This window comes from Buceros rhinoceros, unplaced genomic scaffold (assembly GCF_000710305.1).
Source record: "Buceros rhinoceros silvestris isolate BGI_N320 unplaced genomic scaffold, ASM71030v1 scaffold32069, whole genome shotgun sequence".
Taxonomy (NCBI): Eukaryota; Metazoa; Chordata; class Aves; order Bucerotiformes; family Bucerotidae; genus Buceros; species Buceros rhinoceros.
In genome coordinates this window covers 2,903-19,470 of record NW_010430287.1, presented here as the reverse complement: position 1 = coordinate 19,470, position 16,568 = coordinate 2,903, and the positions used below count along the sequence as shown (strand labels likewise).

At 43.4% G+C, this 16,568-nt stretch overlaps 2 protein-coding genes across 2 annotated transcripts in view; one reads left to right on the top strand and one right to left on the bottom strand.

The window, feature by feature from the left end:
* BRCC3 (BRCA1/BRCA2-containing complex, subunit 3) overlaps positions 1-4,572 on the top strand; it is a gene marked incomplete at its 5' end in the record, with an annotated part of 5,116 nt that extends 544 nt beyond the window's left edge. The window contains 6 exons of the mRNA XM_010142991.1: positions 351-438; positions 1,110-1,198; positions 1,805-1,860; positions 2,635-2,766; positions 3,327-3,370; positions 4,195-4,572. Of these exons, the coding sequence (XP_010141293.1) occupies positions 351-438; positions 1,110-1,198; positions 1,805-1,860; positions 2,635-2,766; positions 3,327-3,370; positions 4,195-4,346 (561 nt within the window). The remainder of the gene's footprint in view (positions 1-350; positions 439-1,109; positions 1,199-1,804; positions 1,861-2,634; positions 2,767-3,326; positions 3,371-4,194) is intronic.
* Positions 4,573-11,372: 6,800 nt separating this feature from the next.
* ZC4H2 (zinc finger, C4H2 domain containing) lies at positions 11,373-15,305 on the bottom strand. Its single transcript, XM_010142989.1, has 4 exons — positions 15,141-15,305; positions 14,260-14,432; positions 13,068-13,230; positions 11,373-11,908 (listed from the first exon to the last, which is right to left on the bottom strand). Exons 1-4 carry the CDS (start codon positions 15,294-15,296, stop codon positions 11,795-11,797), a joined length of 606 nt encoding a protein of 201 aa, XP_010141291.1. The 5' UTR covers positions 15,297-15,305; the 3' UTR covers positions 11,373-11,794.
* Positions 15,306-16,568: the final 1,263 nt, after the last annotated feature.

Below are 16,568 nucleotides of genomic sequence, written 5' to 3'. Positions count from 1 at the left end.
GGTAGACTGAGTGGAAGATGAGAGGTTGACAGGTTTCTGTTCTCAAGCACGGTGCACTGTAGAGCCTTTTTCCTACACACACTCCAGGATGCTGTCTGGGACAGCTTGCTGCAGTGTTGCTTACTGCCACGCACGAGCAAAATCCAGTCATGTCACTGCAGCAGTGACATCCTGCCGTGCTGGGGAAGAGCCTTCCATCGGTTTCCTGCCATGTGTCTTGTCACCCCTCTAAAGGGATCTGGAATTCTGCTGACTGATAAAAAACTCTTTTAAAACTCCGCAGTTTTTCCTTGTACGAAAGTCTTCTTCCATTTGCTCTGTTGGTTTCAGAAGCGCCTTGACTCACACACAGGTTGGCTGAAATGACAGGACGTCCCATGAGAGTTGTGGGCTGGTACCACTCTCATCCTCACATTACTGTCTGGCCATCGCATGTCGGTAAGAGCCGTCTTGGTCTAGTTTCTGTATGAAAAATCACAGCTGGGTAATCGTTTTACTCAAGTTGTTGATTTTCAGAGTTGTGCATCCCACCTGTCAAAGTCTGGTTTTTCAGACGCCCTCTGGTAGGACAGGATTGTCTGGGTGGTCTTCAGGAACCTCCGTCAATCGCCCCATTCCTGTCTGTGTGCTCCAGGTGCTCAAACTGCATGTGCCTCATTTGTCACAGATCAACTGCTACTAGTAGTACTGTTCTTCCAGACAGGAAAACTAGACCTAGGGTGTGGGGAAGGGCAAAAAAAAAAAGCTGTGGGAATAATAGGCCTCTTGTGATGAGTTTTGACCTTTGTGAGTGTTGATGCGAAACTGAACATTTTGAAAGAATGTGTATCTTATGGGTGTTGGGCATCATGGCTATGTAGTGATCTGTGGCAACAGGCTTACGCTAAGATAATTTTTTGTTGTGTTAACTCATTTTGTATTTTTAAGGTCTGCTATTTAATTCCATTTGAAATTGGATAATTTGTTTTTTTAACATAGTCACTTGGAGCAAGGACTTTAAAGCTTGTGACATTTCTTACCAAATTCCAAGTCACCCTTCAGAAGGTGAGCAGTGCAGACTCCTTCAGGCGACCAGTACAGTTCTCATTCTCTTCTTTCTTTGTCTACAGATGTCCGCACACAAGCTATGTATCAGATGATGGACCAAGGTTTTGTAGGGCTGATCTTTTCCTGCTTCATTGAGGACAAAAACACAAAGGTAAGCAACTTAAAAATGGCAATAAATCCTCCAAGTACTCATGAGAAAGACCAGCCCTAGGTCGGGCAAAGCTCAAGTACTTAGATGCAGCCTGCAAGAAGGGCAGAGCTCTACTTGAGCACAAAGCGTGGCTAGAATGGATCGTAATCCTAAGGACAAAAGAATTTGGTATAATTACTCCATGCCTATCCACAGCCTGGCTCTCCAGCCAGCAGAGCTGGCACTAGGGTTCTGGGACTGCGTCAGACGGCTGCAGCGTGTGTGTGCGCTGAAGTGTGCGTGTTGCCCTTCAGCTGTTCTGTCCAGCAGATACAGCCTCTGTGCCTCTGGCCTCTTAAGGAGAGGCTGCTGCAGTTTGAAACAACCTGACAATGGTGCGTGTCTTGTCTAGGTTTTCCAGGTAGCTATCAAGATTTTTTTTCACAGTTAATGGGTCTGTCAGTATGTTCTTGTAAACATTTCCAGCATACCAGTGAAAGCAAAAAGTGTGTACCTTTGCCACCTTTTAAAGTGCTACTTGAAAACATATTCTGCTTCCTAAAGAAATGTGTAGGTTTTAGATTATTTTTTTGCTCTTTGAATTTGACTTTCTGCTGTCTCTCTTAGACAGGCAGGATTCTCTACACCTGTTTCCAGTCTGTTCAGGCCCAGAAGAGCTCAGAGTGAGTACAGTGGAAGAATATTAAATCCAACATCAGGTTATACATTATCTTGTCTCTCCTTTCTGGGTTGTCTTAAATAAGCGGCTTCTAGGCTCATCATGAGTAGCAAGTAATTGTATAGAGATGCCTGAATGAGATCTCCTTACTTTTGCTAAAGCAGGCTGCTTGACGATTAGGGCCGGACATCCATCTGAACGTAAGGAAAAGCTTCTTTACTGTGAGGGTGGCAGAGCACTGGCACAGGCTGCCCAGAGAGTCTGTGGAGTCTCCTTCTCTGGAGATACTCCAAACCTGCCTGGACGCCATCCTGTCCAGCCTGCTATAGGTGAACCTGCTTTAGCAGGACTAGATGATCTCCAGAACCCCTAACATTCTGTGACTCTGAATTTAGCCTGTATAATTTAGCAGCTTACGATTTGGTGTGGTACGCTGTAGTCTGAGTATGAATTTGTAATCCATTGCTTAGAAGGTGCACCCTTTTGCTTTCAACTCTAAAGGTCAAGGCTTCAAGCTTGCACGGTGTAGAGTCCTCATCAGCCATGCACAGGCTGTGCATCGTTTGTCAGTACTGGCCATCTAGTTCCTAGCATTTTATTACTGAAGTGTAAGACAAGCGTGTGGCTAGAAAAGGTTTCCGTTTGCGTATCCATTCAGGTGTGTGTTCCCCAAAGTACACTCTGCAGCAATGCAAGGCATTTGACAGACCGCTACAGATTTGTAGAAGTCCTTTTTTCTCTGCTGTTTTGAAGTTAATTGTATCTGATACACTTTTAGATATGAAAGGATTGAAATTCCTATTCACATCGTCCCTCATGAAACCATTGGGAAAGTCTGCCTGGAATCAGCTGTAGAGCTGCCCAAGATCCTTTGCCAAGAAGAGCAAGATGCCTACAGGAGAATTCACAGGTAACAACACCGAGGCTGCGCACCTCTCCAAGACTGTCCTTGCTAACGTGTTCTACTGTTGCTGTGCTGAAAGTACCATAACCTTAGCAATGGGATAGCAAATAAGAAGCATTAGCAGCTCATGTGCCTTTGTAGGAGATTTGATGGAATACCTTCTTCACATTAAGAAGTTCAAGTTCTCTCAGCCTTGCCTGCAAGAGCTAAGTTTAACTGCTCCTTTGCTGCAACAGAAAAAGAACTGGAGTGTGTGTGAGCTAGTGGTGGCACTTCAGAGATATGTCTGTGTGTGACAGTAATTAGTATTTAACAAGGGTTAGACTGCTGAGAAGAGACATGAAAAATGAGATGGATTTTTTTTCCCTCTGGTGCTCAGCACTGATGTTTCTGTGCTGTGAGCTCTCTGTTATCCTTGTGAATGTACAGGGCTTCAGCAGCAGAAGAGGTTTAGGTGTACCTGCAGTGTCAGTGACTTTTAGGTAGCTGGTTCTATGGCCTGGGTTTGGCTAATATGTCATTCAGTGCTGTCTTGTCATTAACGTGCATTTGTCCATTCCCTTTAGCCTCACCCATCTAGACTCCGTAACCAAGATTCACAATGGCTCAGGTGAGAATCCCTTTTTCACATGAGAGAACCCAAGGTGATGCTTGCAGAGGCAAGACAGTAGAGCCTTGAGCAGGGCTTGGTCTGGCTCTAACTTAGGGGGACAGTAGACTACAGCTGTGTAACAGTTCTCCCTTTGCCTTAAAAGGCACTTGTAAATAACTATAAAAACACAAACTTTTGTCTTTGCCATACTGTTCATTTCCTCAATCACAAATAACTGTGTAGCCCAGACAATTCTCTGAGACTGTTATCTTGTTACATAATTACAGTAGACTTGGGGTGTTTTTGAGGTTGGTGGGGGTTGTTTTTTTCTGTTAGAACAGCAAGGGGAGTTTGAATTTGGTGAGTCTTAGTGTCTGGCTGATGAATACGCTTGCTTGCATCTCCTGGCACTTCCTGTATGTTAAGTGCTTATGACATCTTTGCTTTTGCCAGTGAGAAAGGGTGAATGCTAATCCCAATTCTGTTCCAAGAGAAACAGCCCGTTGTCCGTTCTCACCTGCTCAGTAAATGAGGTGTTTTTTGCTTCTGAATTTACAAATTAATTGGCATCAATGATGACTTATATGCGGATTTCCAGATTTCTGTTGTAGGTCTGTCATTCCTCCCCTGGGTGTCTAAAGGTCAGACTGAAATAGCCTGTTTCCCTATTTAGCAAGCTACTGATTCTGGTTTTCCTGTGGGAATGTCTGGTTGCCTTGGCCAGGATGTTGGAGGGTTTCTAGGATGTTGGCTGTCTCTCATGCTCTTGGCTTTGGGGTTGTTGTAACACACTGAGTCTTTTCTGTGTTTGCACTGGCATGATGTGTTCTTGCTCATTCCAGTGTTCACAAAGAACCTCTGCAGCCAGATGTCAGCCATCAGTGGGCCGCTTCTTCAGTGGCTGGAGGACAGACTAGAGCAAAACAAACAGCGGGTGCAGGAGCTGCAGCAGGAGAAAGAGCAGCTCCTGGAGGAACTAGCTGCTTTAGAGTGAAGGAGGAAACACAGACCCTTCAGAAGAGACATGAAAAAAACTTTACAAGACCTACTCCTGGATGAAGGGTGGCCCTGCGTTGCCCTGCAGTGAAGATACTAGCTGTGCCTCTTCTTGCCCCGTGCAGCAAAGAGCACTTCTACAGACTAAGGGCTTCATCTGCCTCAGCTTGATAGAAAACAGTGGTATCTTCCCAGGTGCTGCATGGTGCAGTACAATTGTAGCTCAGGCGTGGGGTTGGGCATCACCTGAAGAGACTTCAGTTCTGGAGTGCACACACCTAGAGAACATGCTTCTCCCTCCCCTGTATTTTGACAAAAATCTTACTGCTTTATATGTATTCCAGAAGGCTAGAACAGGAGCATTAGAGGGGAAAAGTGTGTCCCTGCAGTCCTATCTGATGCTGCCAACTTCTGCCTTCTTTTAGTACTTCAGCTGACTGTGATCTTACATCTAGTAATGTTCTGGATTACTGGTTATCCACCCAGGCAGGTAAGAGGTGGAGGGCAGCTTGGCAAGAGTCCTGCAAGAACTTTGACATAGGATCTGTGTTCAGTATACTTCAAACCAAATAAAGAATTCCAAAGCCAGAGCTGTTTGGAGTAGAAATGAAACGGATGCTACAAAGTGCCAGCGCCTGCATTTTTTTCACGTGGTCTGTATTCTCTTATTTCATGTAATGCTGTTGTGTGACCAGAACTGAGGTTCTCTACAAAATGAACTGTTTCTGCTGGCTCAGTGCGAGGAGTGTGGTTGTTTCCCAGAGGGAAAAAGGTTAAGATGCTGAGAAGATATGCAAGCCTGTCATTCTTGTATGCTGTCTTTAACCGCATTCCATCTAATTTGATTGAAATGGAACAAAGTACCTGTTGAACTAATTCTTTAAATGTTCTTGCTGTTGCATTTCAGAGTATCCCCCATCATGTACATAATCATCTGCATTCTGTTACGTGAAGTCATGGAATCATGGAATTATTCAGGCTGGAAAAGACCTTTTAGATGATCGAGTCCCACCATTAACTGAGTACTGCTTAGTCTGTCTCGCGAGGAAGGAACCAACAGCACAGTTAAAACCTCTGTTTCAGCTCCTTGGTTCTAATCTAAGTCCTTACGTGCTCAAAGAGATGAAAATGAGCTGCCTGCGTTACTGCAGTGGAGGTTGTGACATTCCTGACAACTGATTAGCTTGACTGTTGTTTTGGGAGAATGAAGGTAACGTAGCTGAGAAAAAGGCACTCCCTTCCCAGTGAGTAGCCAGTACTGATGAGCAACTGTAAACCGCTGACAGAGAACCCCCTTTAGCGAGCTCATTTTTGTCAGATTTCACTTTTCAATCTTTCTGCATTGATATTAGCAAAAGCTCAAACAGTAGAACTTGTTTGAAGTAAGATATTCACTACATTTTTTCCTTAAAAGTGCTATGAAGAGTATTTTTCTTTAATTAGTTTTTGAGCTGTCAGTATCTTTGTTCGGTTGTATTTGTTACTGTTTCCTAGTTCAAGTGCTCCTCACGTTGATCATTGCTGATGTGGCGGGGTGCCTTACTGCTCCCAGGCTTGATGAGAGCTACTTGGAGATCACCCAGCAGCCCTGGGCCTCGTGGCTGTCCAGTGCAGTCTCCCACAGCATCCTGCCAAGCATCCCAGATAAAGCCAGGACAAGCTCTCCTGCACTACAGGCCTACAGCTCTGTTGTTTGTTTGTTTTGCTTCTCTCGAAGATCCCAGCAAGGATCTCTGGATTGCTGCCTGTCTCTAGGGAGGTTAGGGGTCATTCCTACTTGAGGTTACAGATAGCCCACAGTAGAAAAAAGCTAGTTTCGCTTTGAGTGTAACTAACTACCCACTATCCACTCCCCAGGCAACAAGTTTTTCCCTTTCGGGCTCCCAGTACTTGATGGGCTCCCAGCCCCATGCTGCCGTATGTGATTGAGCTTTGAAAGGAAGTTGTAGCGGGGCACGGGTTAGTCTGTTCTCCCAAGTAACAAGCAACAGGATGAGAGGAGGTGCTCTCAAGTTGCACCAGGGGAGATTTAGGCTGGATATTAGGAAAAATCTCTTTACAGAGAGGGTGGTAAAGCACTGGAACAGGCTGTGCAGGGAGGAGTTGGAGTTCCCATCTCTGTAAGTATTTAACAGATGTGTAAATGTGGTGTTTAGGGACATGGTTTAGGGACACTGGCAGTGCTGTCAAAGTGATTCTGTGAGCTCCTGGACAAAGCAGAAATCCTATGTTTGCCCTAGGATACAGCCTTTAAGAAGGGAAGGACTGTCCTGGCCTTCAAGGAGGCACCGCAACTGGCAGAGCCAGTTTCTCAGAACTGCTGTCATTACCGTGCAGTAGGTTACCTCCTTTGCTGGCAGCATACATCGTATGTGAGCTTTCCTGACAGAGCTGGGTTAGGGAGTGGCTCCTGTAAACTCAGTCACCAGTTTGCTGAGAGAAATAACTTCCAGCAAGCACTAGCAGAAGATGGAATCTCCCAATGGCAAAGCAGGACTCTTTGGAAGACAGCTGTCCCCTACCTTGACTCAGAGGAGGAATCACGTTCCTTGCTGCTTTCAGTTTAACTTGAGAAAGCAAAACAAAACGGGTGGTTCCGTGGTAGTAAAGAACTGTGAAAAGTACATCTGGATTTCAGCCTCTCGGCTGTGTAGCTCCTGACAGAAGGTGTTGGCTATGACTCTCTTTAAACTGAAATCTGTCTGAACAAGACTTGTTCCCATTTAAGTCTGTTTTGAATTAAACTGACTGGGAACTAGTTCAAGTTGAAGCTTTGTGAATCGGTCACAAGCTGAAATAAATGCCCTTGTCAGACCTTTCAGTGGTTGAACTGCACCGGAGGGACGTGATTTCCTTGTTATTTTCCTGGGTCTGAATGAGTTTCATAACTGGACATCTGCAAATGCAGATTACGCATTTTTAGGCATGCCAAAAGTCCAGTTCCAGTGTTAGCAGCCTGTGGTAGCAGGTTTGTTTCAGAGGTACCCGATTTGGGGAATTAGACACTTTGTGACTTACGCAGAAGTCTTGGAACTTAAGCACACAGTGGTTTGGGTTACAGAAGTGTGACTGACAAGTTTGGGTTGATTAAAACCTGTCTTGCTATATCTCCTGTCTATTTCCTGCAGCTCACTGGATATTTCTTTCCCCATTTTTACCTCCGAAAAGTTTCTATCGAGGTATAACAGAACTGTGGTTTATTGCGTCCTGTAGAATTAGAGAGATAGTTGCTTCTCAGTAGTGTAAGCAAATGACAGATGTGAAAATACTCTGCAGGAAGAAAGTATGACATGAAACAAGCATTTATTAAAAAGGACTGTACAGACAAATTAAACAGGTAGCACACTGTTACTCCTACTGGGCGCAGGAGTGAAATATTTAAAACACAGAAGCCAGTGAAAACACCAGATATTGCTAAAATACCTAAATGGTAAAATCAAAACCTATGTCGGAGGAATTAGAAAACGTAAAATAAAGAAAAGCACTTTATTTAAAGTGCCAGTAAAGTCTTAATTTCTTGAGCAGTCTGATACTTAGAGTAACACGTCAATGGCTGTTCTTTTGAAATTAGATTCTGTACCTTGAAGCCACTGGCAGGTTCAGTCAATCAGTGTCCTCTTTAGAAAGCTAGAGTTGAATTCAGGAAGTGCAAATATTAAAATTCGGCTTACATTTTCTCTGTAGTCAATGGGGTCCATGAAACTAAAGTCTGAACAACCGATCTACACCAGCTTGGGTACAAAAATTTCTATAGTAAAGCCTTTAGACACAGAAGAGGGTTCACATACTTTTAGCAGGAGCTTAAGGTGGGGGGCAGAGGGAGAGGCTTGCGATTTTTTTTGCATTTGGTTGCAGAACAAAAGGACTATCCTTTGGAGCAAGTGAGGAACCGGGAAGAGACCTGGAAACCATCTGTAACAAAAGAATCCAGTGATTTTGATGTCACTTGAATACCCATTGAAAAGGAAACGACAAAGACAGGGTTAAACCAGGCTTCAGTAATATAAAAGCCTTGTAAGCTTTGAGAAGGGTCTCTTTGTGGCTATTGAAGAGAATTTAACCCAAATAAGAATGAATTTAAGCCAAGTGAAAAAGTATCGTTAAAGAACCTTAGGTACAAAGGAAGAGACCATTGTGGCGCCGTGGAGCAAAAATGCAAGAGATTGTGGTAAGAACTGTACTTCAAACAGCTTTCTCCTCTAAAAAACCAACAAATCACTATTTCATCATTATCCCTCTAGTCTCTTGAGGCGCCTGGGAGAAAAACGCCTGGGGCTGTCAAGAAGTGTTCTTCAGTCAAACTTTGGTCATTAATTTGTGAGAGAAAAGGACAATACTGTTCCCTATGAAAGATACTGCTTCCTTCCCCGCAAACTCCAGGATCCCTTCATACATAATACAGGCTTTGACTCCTTGGAACAGTTAGAATCACAGACTATCTCAGGTTGGAAGGGACCCATAAGGATGATCAAGTACAACTCCCTGCTCCTCACTAAGGACTACCTAAAACAGCCACGTGACTAAGAATGTTGTCCAGACGCTCCTCAACTCTGAGAGGCTTGGTGCTGTGACCACTTCCCTGGGCAGCCTGTTCCAGTGACCAATCAGTGAAGAACCTTTTCCTAATGTCCTATCTGACCTTCCCCTGATACAGCTTCATTCCATTTCCTCACGTTCTGTTGCAGATCACCAGAGAGAGGAGATCAGCACCCTGACCCTCTGCTGCACCCCTTGAAGAAGCTGTAGACTTCAATGAGGTCCCCCCTCAGCCTTCTCCAAGCTGGAGAAACCAAGTGACCTCAGCCACTGCTCCTAAGTCTTGCCCTCAAGACCTTTCACCATCTTTGTCACCCTTCCCTGGACACACTCAATTTGATGTCCTTCTTACACTGAGGCATCCAGAACTGCACACTGTACTCGAGGTGGGTCCGCATCAGTGCGGTGTAGAACGGGACAATTGCTCCCCGCGACCGGCCAGTGACACCGTGCTCAATGTGCCCCAGAACGCAGCTGGCCCTTTTGGCTGCCAGGGCACACTGCTGACTCACTCGGTTAAACTCATTCTCAGCAACACATGCTATTCATACGGCAGAACTTCATAACGTATGTGAAAACAGATTTGTGAACACTAGTACATTACCAATATAAACACAGTATGTCATATTCACATTTTTTCTTTTTTTTAAAAAAACCAAACCTTGTTAAACACAAGGGCGCAAGAGACTAGTTTAAAAAAGTAAAAATACAAAACTGCCATACTAAATTAATAAGCGGGGCTTCCTTAGGCATACTTCAGTTTAGAGCCCTCCCAAGAAAGAAACGAACCTGACAAAGTAACAGCGAAGTGAGAGCAGCTACCACTAACCCGATCTATTTCAGAACTCAAAATCGAAGTTTCTACCAATCTATCCTACTCACGCTACTTCACTGCAGACCATTCGCCCATTCTCCATCGTCAATACTTCTTGACTTCACATCACCAAAGTTCGCTGCTCTCATGTATGCACTTTGGCGGAATCCATATACTGTCCTTTAACTCTGTGCGCATGTTCCCTTGAACTCCATAGGAACTGCTCTGAACGGGGCACGCAGAATGTGGCCACTCTGGTATTTAAAAGCAGAATCCAGTATTTGTGTTAGGAAACACGCACGACCATCGAGTTAGCACGCTACTGCCATTTGGAGCATGGGGTTAGACTATCCTCCACTATTACTGTCTCAGGAGACTGCATCCCAGTAATTCAGCCAGCAGAATATGCTCCAACGTATTTTCAGGGGCACGTGGTCCATATTCTGTCTCTGCTGTTAACAGAGGTTTATTTGGCTGTGAAATAGTAAAATGGGAGAATACCAACTGAACTTGGCATAAATTACAAGACTGTATTCAACAAAATGTTTTGTGGCAAACTTGGGAAGTTAACAGCAATGTGTTAGGCCAGCAAAACCGGGTTATGTGGATTTGTAGGGGCTCAGCACTTGGCAAAGGTCTGACCAGAGTCTGGGGGATTCCCTGTTTTTCCTTTTAACAAGCAAAGTTGTCTACCAGAATAGGAGAGGAAAACCTGGGCTAAAGAGAGAGGAGGGTAAAGAGGCAGTCCCTGCCTCCTGAAGTCAGGGAAAGAATGTTTAAACTTCAGATGATTTTAGACAACAAAGGTGGTGACAAAAGTTGGATTAGAAATTAGTAAGTTTTAAGCCCTGATTCTGTAGTTGTGTCGCTGCCATGGTTCCCACTGGACAAACTCTTGTTACCTGAGGTGAAACAAAGGAATGGGGGGGGTACAGGGTGTGGTCTAAAGGATCCCTTGGTGAGGGTTCTTTGGGCACAGAGCAAGAAAAAAAAACCTGGGCTGAATTAACGCTTACTTGAAAGTGACCTTCTAAAAGATACAAAACCAGGAAGTTTTATTTGAGGGAGGACGATGACACCAAAGCCAGGCAGTTCTGGTGAAATACATCATTTTTAGTTGACGCTGTTCTGGTGCACGTTACTGAACTCCCCTGTGCTCCAGTGGAGGATGTGTCTGCCAAGGGAGATTTTGGTTGTAGAAACCAGGAATAGAAGATGTGCAGAATGGCTGATGTTGCAGGCTGTGTGCATAGAGATCTCAGATATTTCATGCACGTTCTCTAGAGAACCATGGTGGACCAGCTGGCCATAGAGCCTGGGAGGACCACTAACGGTTCATCTGAGCCTTGTACTTCAGTCAATCAGTCTTCTGACTGACGAAAATAATACCACATTAAGATTTGAAGCACCAGAAATCACATCATTCTTAGAAATTCATACAAGGTCAGCAACTTGATTCCCCTTCCAAATTTCCAGCCAAGTTTGAGGGAGTGGTGAAACTCAGCAAAACTGTAGTAAATCAAAACTCATGTGTCCTTAATGTACCGGTTTCCTGTACCACCAATCTCTTTTTTTTTCCCCCCCCGAACATTTCATGTGTAAAAAGAGCTCTACTGGATACCAAAACCTATGCAGTCTTTCTAGCTTGGAAAACAAATTGTTCCTTAGTGAAAGAGAAAGTCTGTTTCAGAACTTCAAAGAGTCTTTCTGTCATCAGGAGAAAACATAATACTCTTTTAGTAACACCTGTTTTTAAAAAGAGAACATTAAAGCAGTTGTGGTAATCACACTGGGCCAACAGGAAGAGCCTGGCATTTAGGATACTTGCATAAGAATTCTACTTTGTTTAGGAGTCCAAAAGATGGCGTAATTGAGACAAACTGTAGCACCAGTAATACTTACTTTCCTAAAACCAAATCCTAAGGACTGGAAGGAAATTAAGACAGAATGGGAACATTGTGCTTGCATGGCATTAAATAGAAAACAACAGGTCAGTCATACTTGAGGCTGCACTTCAGTAACGTCTGGCCACACTTGCCGTTCTACTGGAAGAGTACTGGAACAGGTCACGTGTTTGCTCGTCAGTCTTCGGGGCTTCATTCGTCCTGTTTCCTCTTGGGCTTTTTGGGATTCCGGGACCGGCTCTTTGCTTTGCAGAGTGGACATATGGGTGCGTTCCGATGGATTTGTTGGTGACACGATAAACATGCCTGAAATGCAACATTGCAAACTTGTTACAAACATGTAAGTGGCACTGTTACACGGGTTATTGAGTATCACAGTCCAAGTTAAAGGACAGAAAAAAAAATTAAGGCTTCTTGCCTTCAAAGGCAAACCAATGCTGCATGCTATACAATCCAGGTCTCCAGACTGTACAGTACCTTCAGGCTACCTGAAAAACTACACTATCACACTGAATTGAAACCGCAGTTCAGCAGACACATGGTTCAGGCATGTATCAATAGCTTAAACATTAAATTATATTTCGTGATAAACATTCCACATTTTGAAAACGTTTACACGTGTAATCACTCACTGAGTCAGAGAAGTTACAGTGAAGGCCAACTGTGTTGCCACAGAACTCAAGGCAGGAGCAGATAATGAGATGAATTCCATATATTTAACACAAGATACAGAACTCTCCCGTTTTGCTCCATCCTACGCCCTTCGACTTCCATTTGACTCAAGCGTATTACTTGCAGACAGGCTTTTCGATGGCCTAACTCCAGATAGCAGGTACGTAACTACAGAGTGTACCCCGTCAGTTCACCTCCTTAGTGAATCTTTGGAACGTGGGTGGGGTGAATACCCCTGTGGAATTACTTGGCTCTTTTTAGTGACTACAGGAGGAACTGAGTAAAACTTTCACTTGAGTGCATGCGGTTAGGTTAAATTAAGTTAATCTTGACTTTAGGATCCCAAGAAGTGCAGAAACAATCACCTTTCCTGGTAATTTGTGCCATCGGTAATTACTCTTCCTCATAATATATGTGCATTGCTTCTAATATTAATCCATTTGGGATTAATTCCCAGCTATTAGTTTTCCTTCTACCCAGCATATTTTTTTTCTTACATGCCTTTCTCCCACATGAAACACAAGAAGAGTGGGAGTTGCTGACATCTCTGCCAATGGAGACTCTTAAGTCTCAAAGGAGTCAAGTAATACAGAGCCTTTCCCTTAACCCGTGATGACTGGTGCTACTACTTTAAGTCTACTGGGGTTCCTCTTGATTTGAGCCACTACAGGAAAAAAAAAAAAAATCAGAATCAGGACACACCATTCTTCCTTTTTGTAAATATTGATCAACTTTATAAATACAATACATTCCAATGACCAAAGGGAAAACCTAGCACATTCCATCTGCCGACCTTCATTGGAGGTGGCTGTTGCCTGAAAGTTGCTGTTTGTCTGGTATCTTGTTTCCTGGCCACTTGTAGCTGTTGGGCAGCCGCTGCAGCTGCAGCCAGAGACTCTGGGATGGGAGGCTCCTGTGGTTCTGTCTGCCATTCCGCTTTCTGCTTTTCAAAGTAGCTAGACAAAAGAAAAACAAATTAAAATTGCAGCCACCTTCTGGAGTATTCCATTAGTTTGTAAAGCTTTGTAAAAGTTTGTAAAATACTTTGTGTTAAAATACGATGGATCACATATTTCCCCTCTCGTATACCTCCACTACAGTCAAGTGCCTGCCCTTTAGACACCACTTGGACTAGTTCATAAATGGAATTGGTGGTATTTTCCTCTGCATTTGTGCACTTCAGCCAGATTCCAGACTGTCAGCTTCTAAGGTGCCACTGGCTATAAATCTAATAGGATGGAATTAACACATTCTTTGTAGTGTCAAGGTGCTTGGAACGGAAACCAGCATTTCTGAAGAAAAGCAAAAGAAATACTGAAGGCTGCGTGTCTGTGAAAATTATGCCAAATGCACTGGGCGTTAAGAGAAAAGTAAGTTTCCTAAAACATCATTTGCATTTAAAACTGATCTGTTAAATAAAGGATGCTAATTCTGCCACCCCCCCACACCTAGCTTATACCTAAAAATGAAACTGTAATTTATTATCCAAATCTATTCCACATCTAGGGTAAACTTACTTGTTGTCACTGGTAGGCACGTGGCTAAACAGTGCTGCCATGTGCATGCAGCAAAGAGTAAAATTCTGACTAGCAGTAGCGCAAACCAGCTGGGGAATACTTGGTTTGTATCCCTTTTTTCTATTGCCTCCTACCTCTGCTTGCTAAAGAAGCAAAAAAAAATTATCAGGAAAAAAGAAGTTGCTAGCAAAAACAGCATATAGTTTCAAAATCTAGAGAACCAACCACTCCTGAATTTTTGCATGTCATATGTAGAGTTTGCAGCTTGGAATAATCTAAAATTAGCTTCCAACAAATTCAGACTGAATGTTATCAAATTCATGTGTTCCCACAGCCCTTTTTTGTTAACTTTTGTTTCTTATGCTTAGCTCTTAAGTTCTTTTTTCCACCTACCAACAAAAGTAATATGACAACCAGTAGAACCACGAGAAGGTATATTGCCAGGTAATATTTGCTTTGGAGACTTACTCAAGGGACAGTTTCTCTTCCTCCTCACATAGATCTGGCAGCCTCTGCAAGCCCAGAGTCATCCGCAAAGCATCTACATGCTCCTTCAGGGGTTTGTACTCCTCATGCAGGCGACGAGTAGATTCCAAGAGCTTGTTGAGATCATTCTCAGACTGCTTGATAGTATTCTCCATCTGAAACACGATGGACACACTTTTAAAGAATTGTTCCTTTAACAGCTCTCTGATAGAGCAAGAGGCTGTTTCAGACAGAAGCAATTTTTCCTCACTCAACTTGGAAGAGATTGGAGACAATGCAGTAGTAAAACAAAGAGTTAAGATACTGGATGAAAATAGGCAAGGAAGAAGCAACTGAAAGTGATAATAAGATGCATTTTCACTTAAAAAAGGTGTGTTCAACTTACATGACCTTCTGAGCAACAGAAGCAGCAGACAGATGGGCTACAGATAAGTCAGCAAGTGACAAGCTATAGAAAACTCATTAAAAAATAAATTAAAGTAGAACAAACTAATTTTCTGTGTTTCCTGAAAACCAGCGGTTAGAAGTTATCAAACAAGCTAAGGAAAGGTTCCTGCTTCCCTTAGTGCAGTAAATGGGAAAAGCAGCAGAGAAAAAGACAATCTGACCGGAAAAAGAGGGCAGGATGGAACAGAGACTGAGGTTATGCAGCTGTGTTGTAAAGTGTTGTGAAGTCCCGATTATTGAACCAGTGACAGTTCACTGATGATCACAATCCCACAGTAACTGTGGAATAATTCATATACAACTGTGTGTTAGTCAGGCTGGCTGCAGCGACACGCAGCAGGGCCGCGGCCGGTGCTGGTGCCGGGCGCCCTGGGTAAATGGAGCTGGGCACGCCAGGCAGCTGGGCTGTTGCATACCACATTGATGTCAGCATGGATCAATCGCAGCTCCTCCACGTGGGCCATCTTCTCTTGCAGCAGCAGGTCCATTTCCTGTTTGTATTCTTTCAGGTGCCTCTCCTCAGACTCCAGGGCTTCAAATTCTGCTTTCAGTCGTGCCTTTATTTTTTCCATCTGCAAAGTCTTATTCCTGGATCCCAGTGATAATTAAATAGAGAGAGACAACAGAAAGCCACTGAAACTCATTTTTGCAAGCTGTCACTTTATACATGACTAGATGGAAGAGGGAAATAGCAGTGATAGACAAGGGTGAGACTGAACACGTCTGGGAAAGGATGAGGTGCCATGAGATAACTGAATTCTAATCCCAGCTTTTTTGCTGAGCTTTTCAGTGCTATGAGAACTCTGATACTGAATTATGAAATTAACAGAACATTGTCAGACTTTGAACAGTCACTGTAGATCTGTAGATTCAGAGAATTTGGACCAATAGAGTTCTACTGCATCAGTTAACTCGGACTAAACCCGAGTTCCAAAACAGAGACATCCAGAAAATCTGGGAGGTTTCACACAGGGTTCTGAGAAACGTAGAATGAATTGGAGGTGATTATAGTGTTATATACACCAACTAAAAATAAAACTATGTGGACAGTAGTTTGAACTGCTAAAAAAGTAAAGAAAATTCCAGAGCAGTGACATACTGGAATAGTAAAACCAGTAAAAACTCAGATGACACTGACCATCAACATCCCACTGCAAGTAACTCTGCATTCTCTTGGTTCTTTGCTAAGATGTAGTACCTGTCACATATCTGCCCATATCCTGCATTCTCATTTTTTTCATTGGTGCCAATCCATAATTCCATAGCAAAGATGTTTAGATACTCAGTCCTGACCTCTCTCGTCAAAGCTAATAATCACAGAGAGTGAGTTTCAGTCATCAGACAGTTTTAAGCAGCAGAACAGCCTACTGCTGTTGAGATTCAACAAGCTGTTCAACAGAACAAACAAACTGTTCCTGTTCCTGCAATTTAGTTAATGAAGAGGCTTTACTGAAAGTTAGAATATGATACTGGGTAACTGATGCGTCAACAACACTTAAATGTTTCTAACAAGAGGCTGCAATGTTACATTTCAAGCATGTAAGGGAGAGTTCCAGGAGTCTTTGCTTTACCTTTTGTGAAATAAACAAGCACATAGCATTTATTTTCAGCCACCCCACATCTAGTACAAATCGATCCATGCTGTCTTCCAAGTGCACTACTGAATAACCCAGTGGACCTCCTACAGGCATGATGTAAAGGGGGGCAGGAGGGAGAAAGGAGGTTTGCATTCATATTTAAATATCTTATGCCTATCCCAACACAAAGTGGGCAACTTTGACTCAAATTCACCATAAGCAGCAAAGATGACTCCAGAATGTAGTCCATAGATTACAGGAAGCTGC

Excerpts from the sequence above, each read along its gene's own strand:
- ZC4H2 (XM_010142989.1), bottom strand. The coding sequence starts at position 15,296 with ATGGAAAAAATAAAGGCACGACTGAAAGCAGAATTTGAAGCCCTGGAG. Across the intron at positions 13,231-14,259 it reads GAAGAGAAACTGTCCCTTGA|CTACTTTGAAAAGCAGAAAG; the intron begins GTAAGTCTCCAA and ends TCTTTTGTCTAG. Across the intron at positions 11,909-13,067 it reads AACAGCCACCTCCAATGAAG|GCATGTTTATCGTGTCACCA; the intron begins GTCGGCAGATGG and ends GTTGCATTTCAG.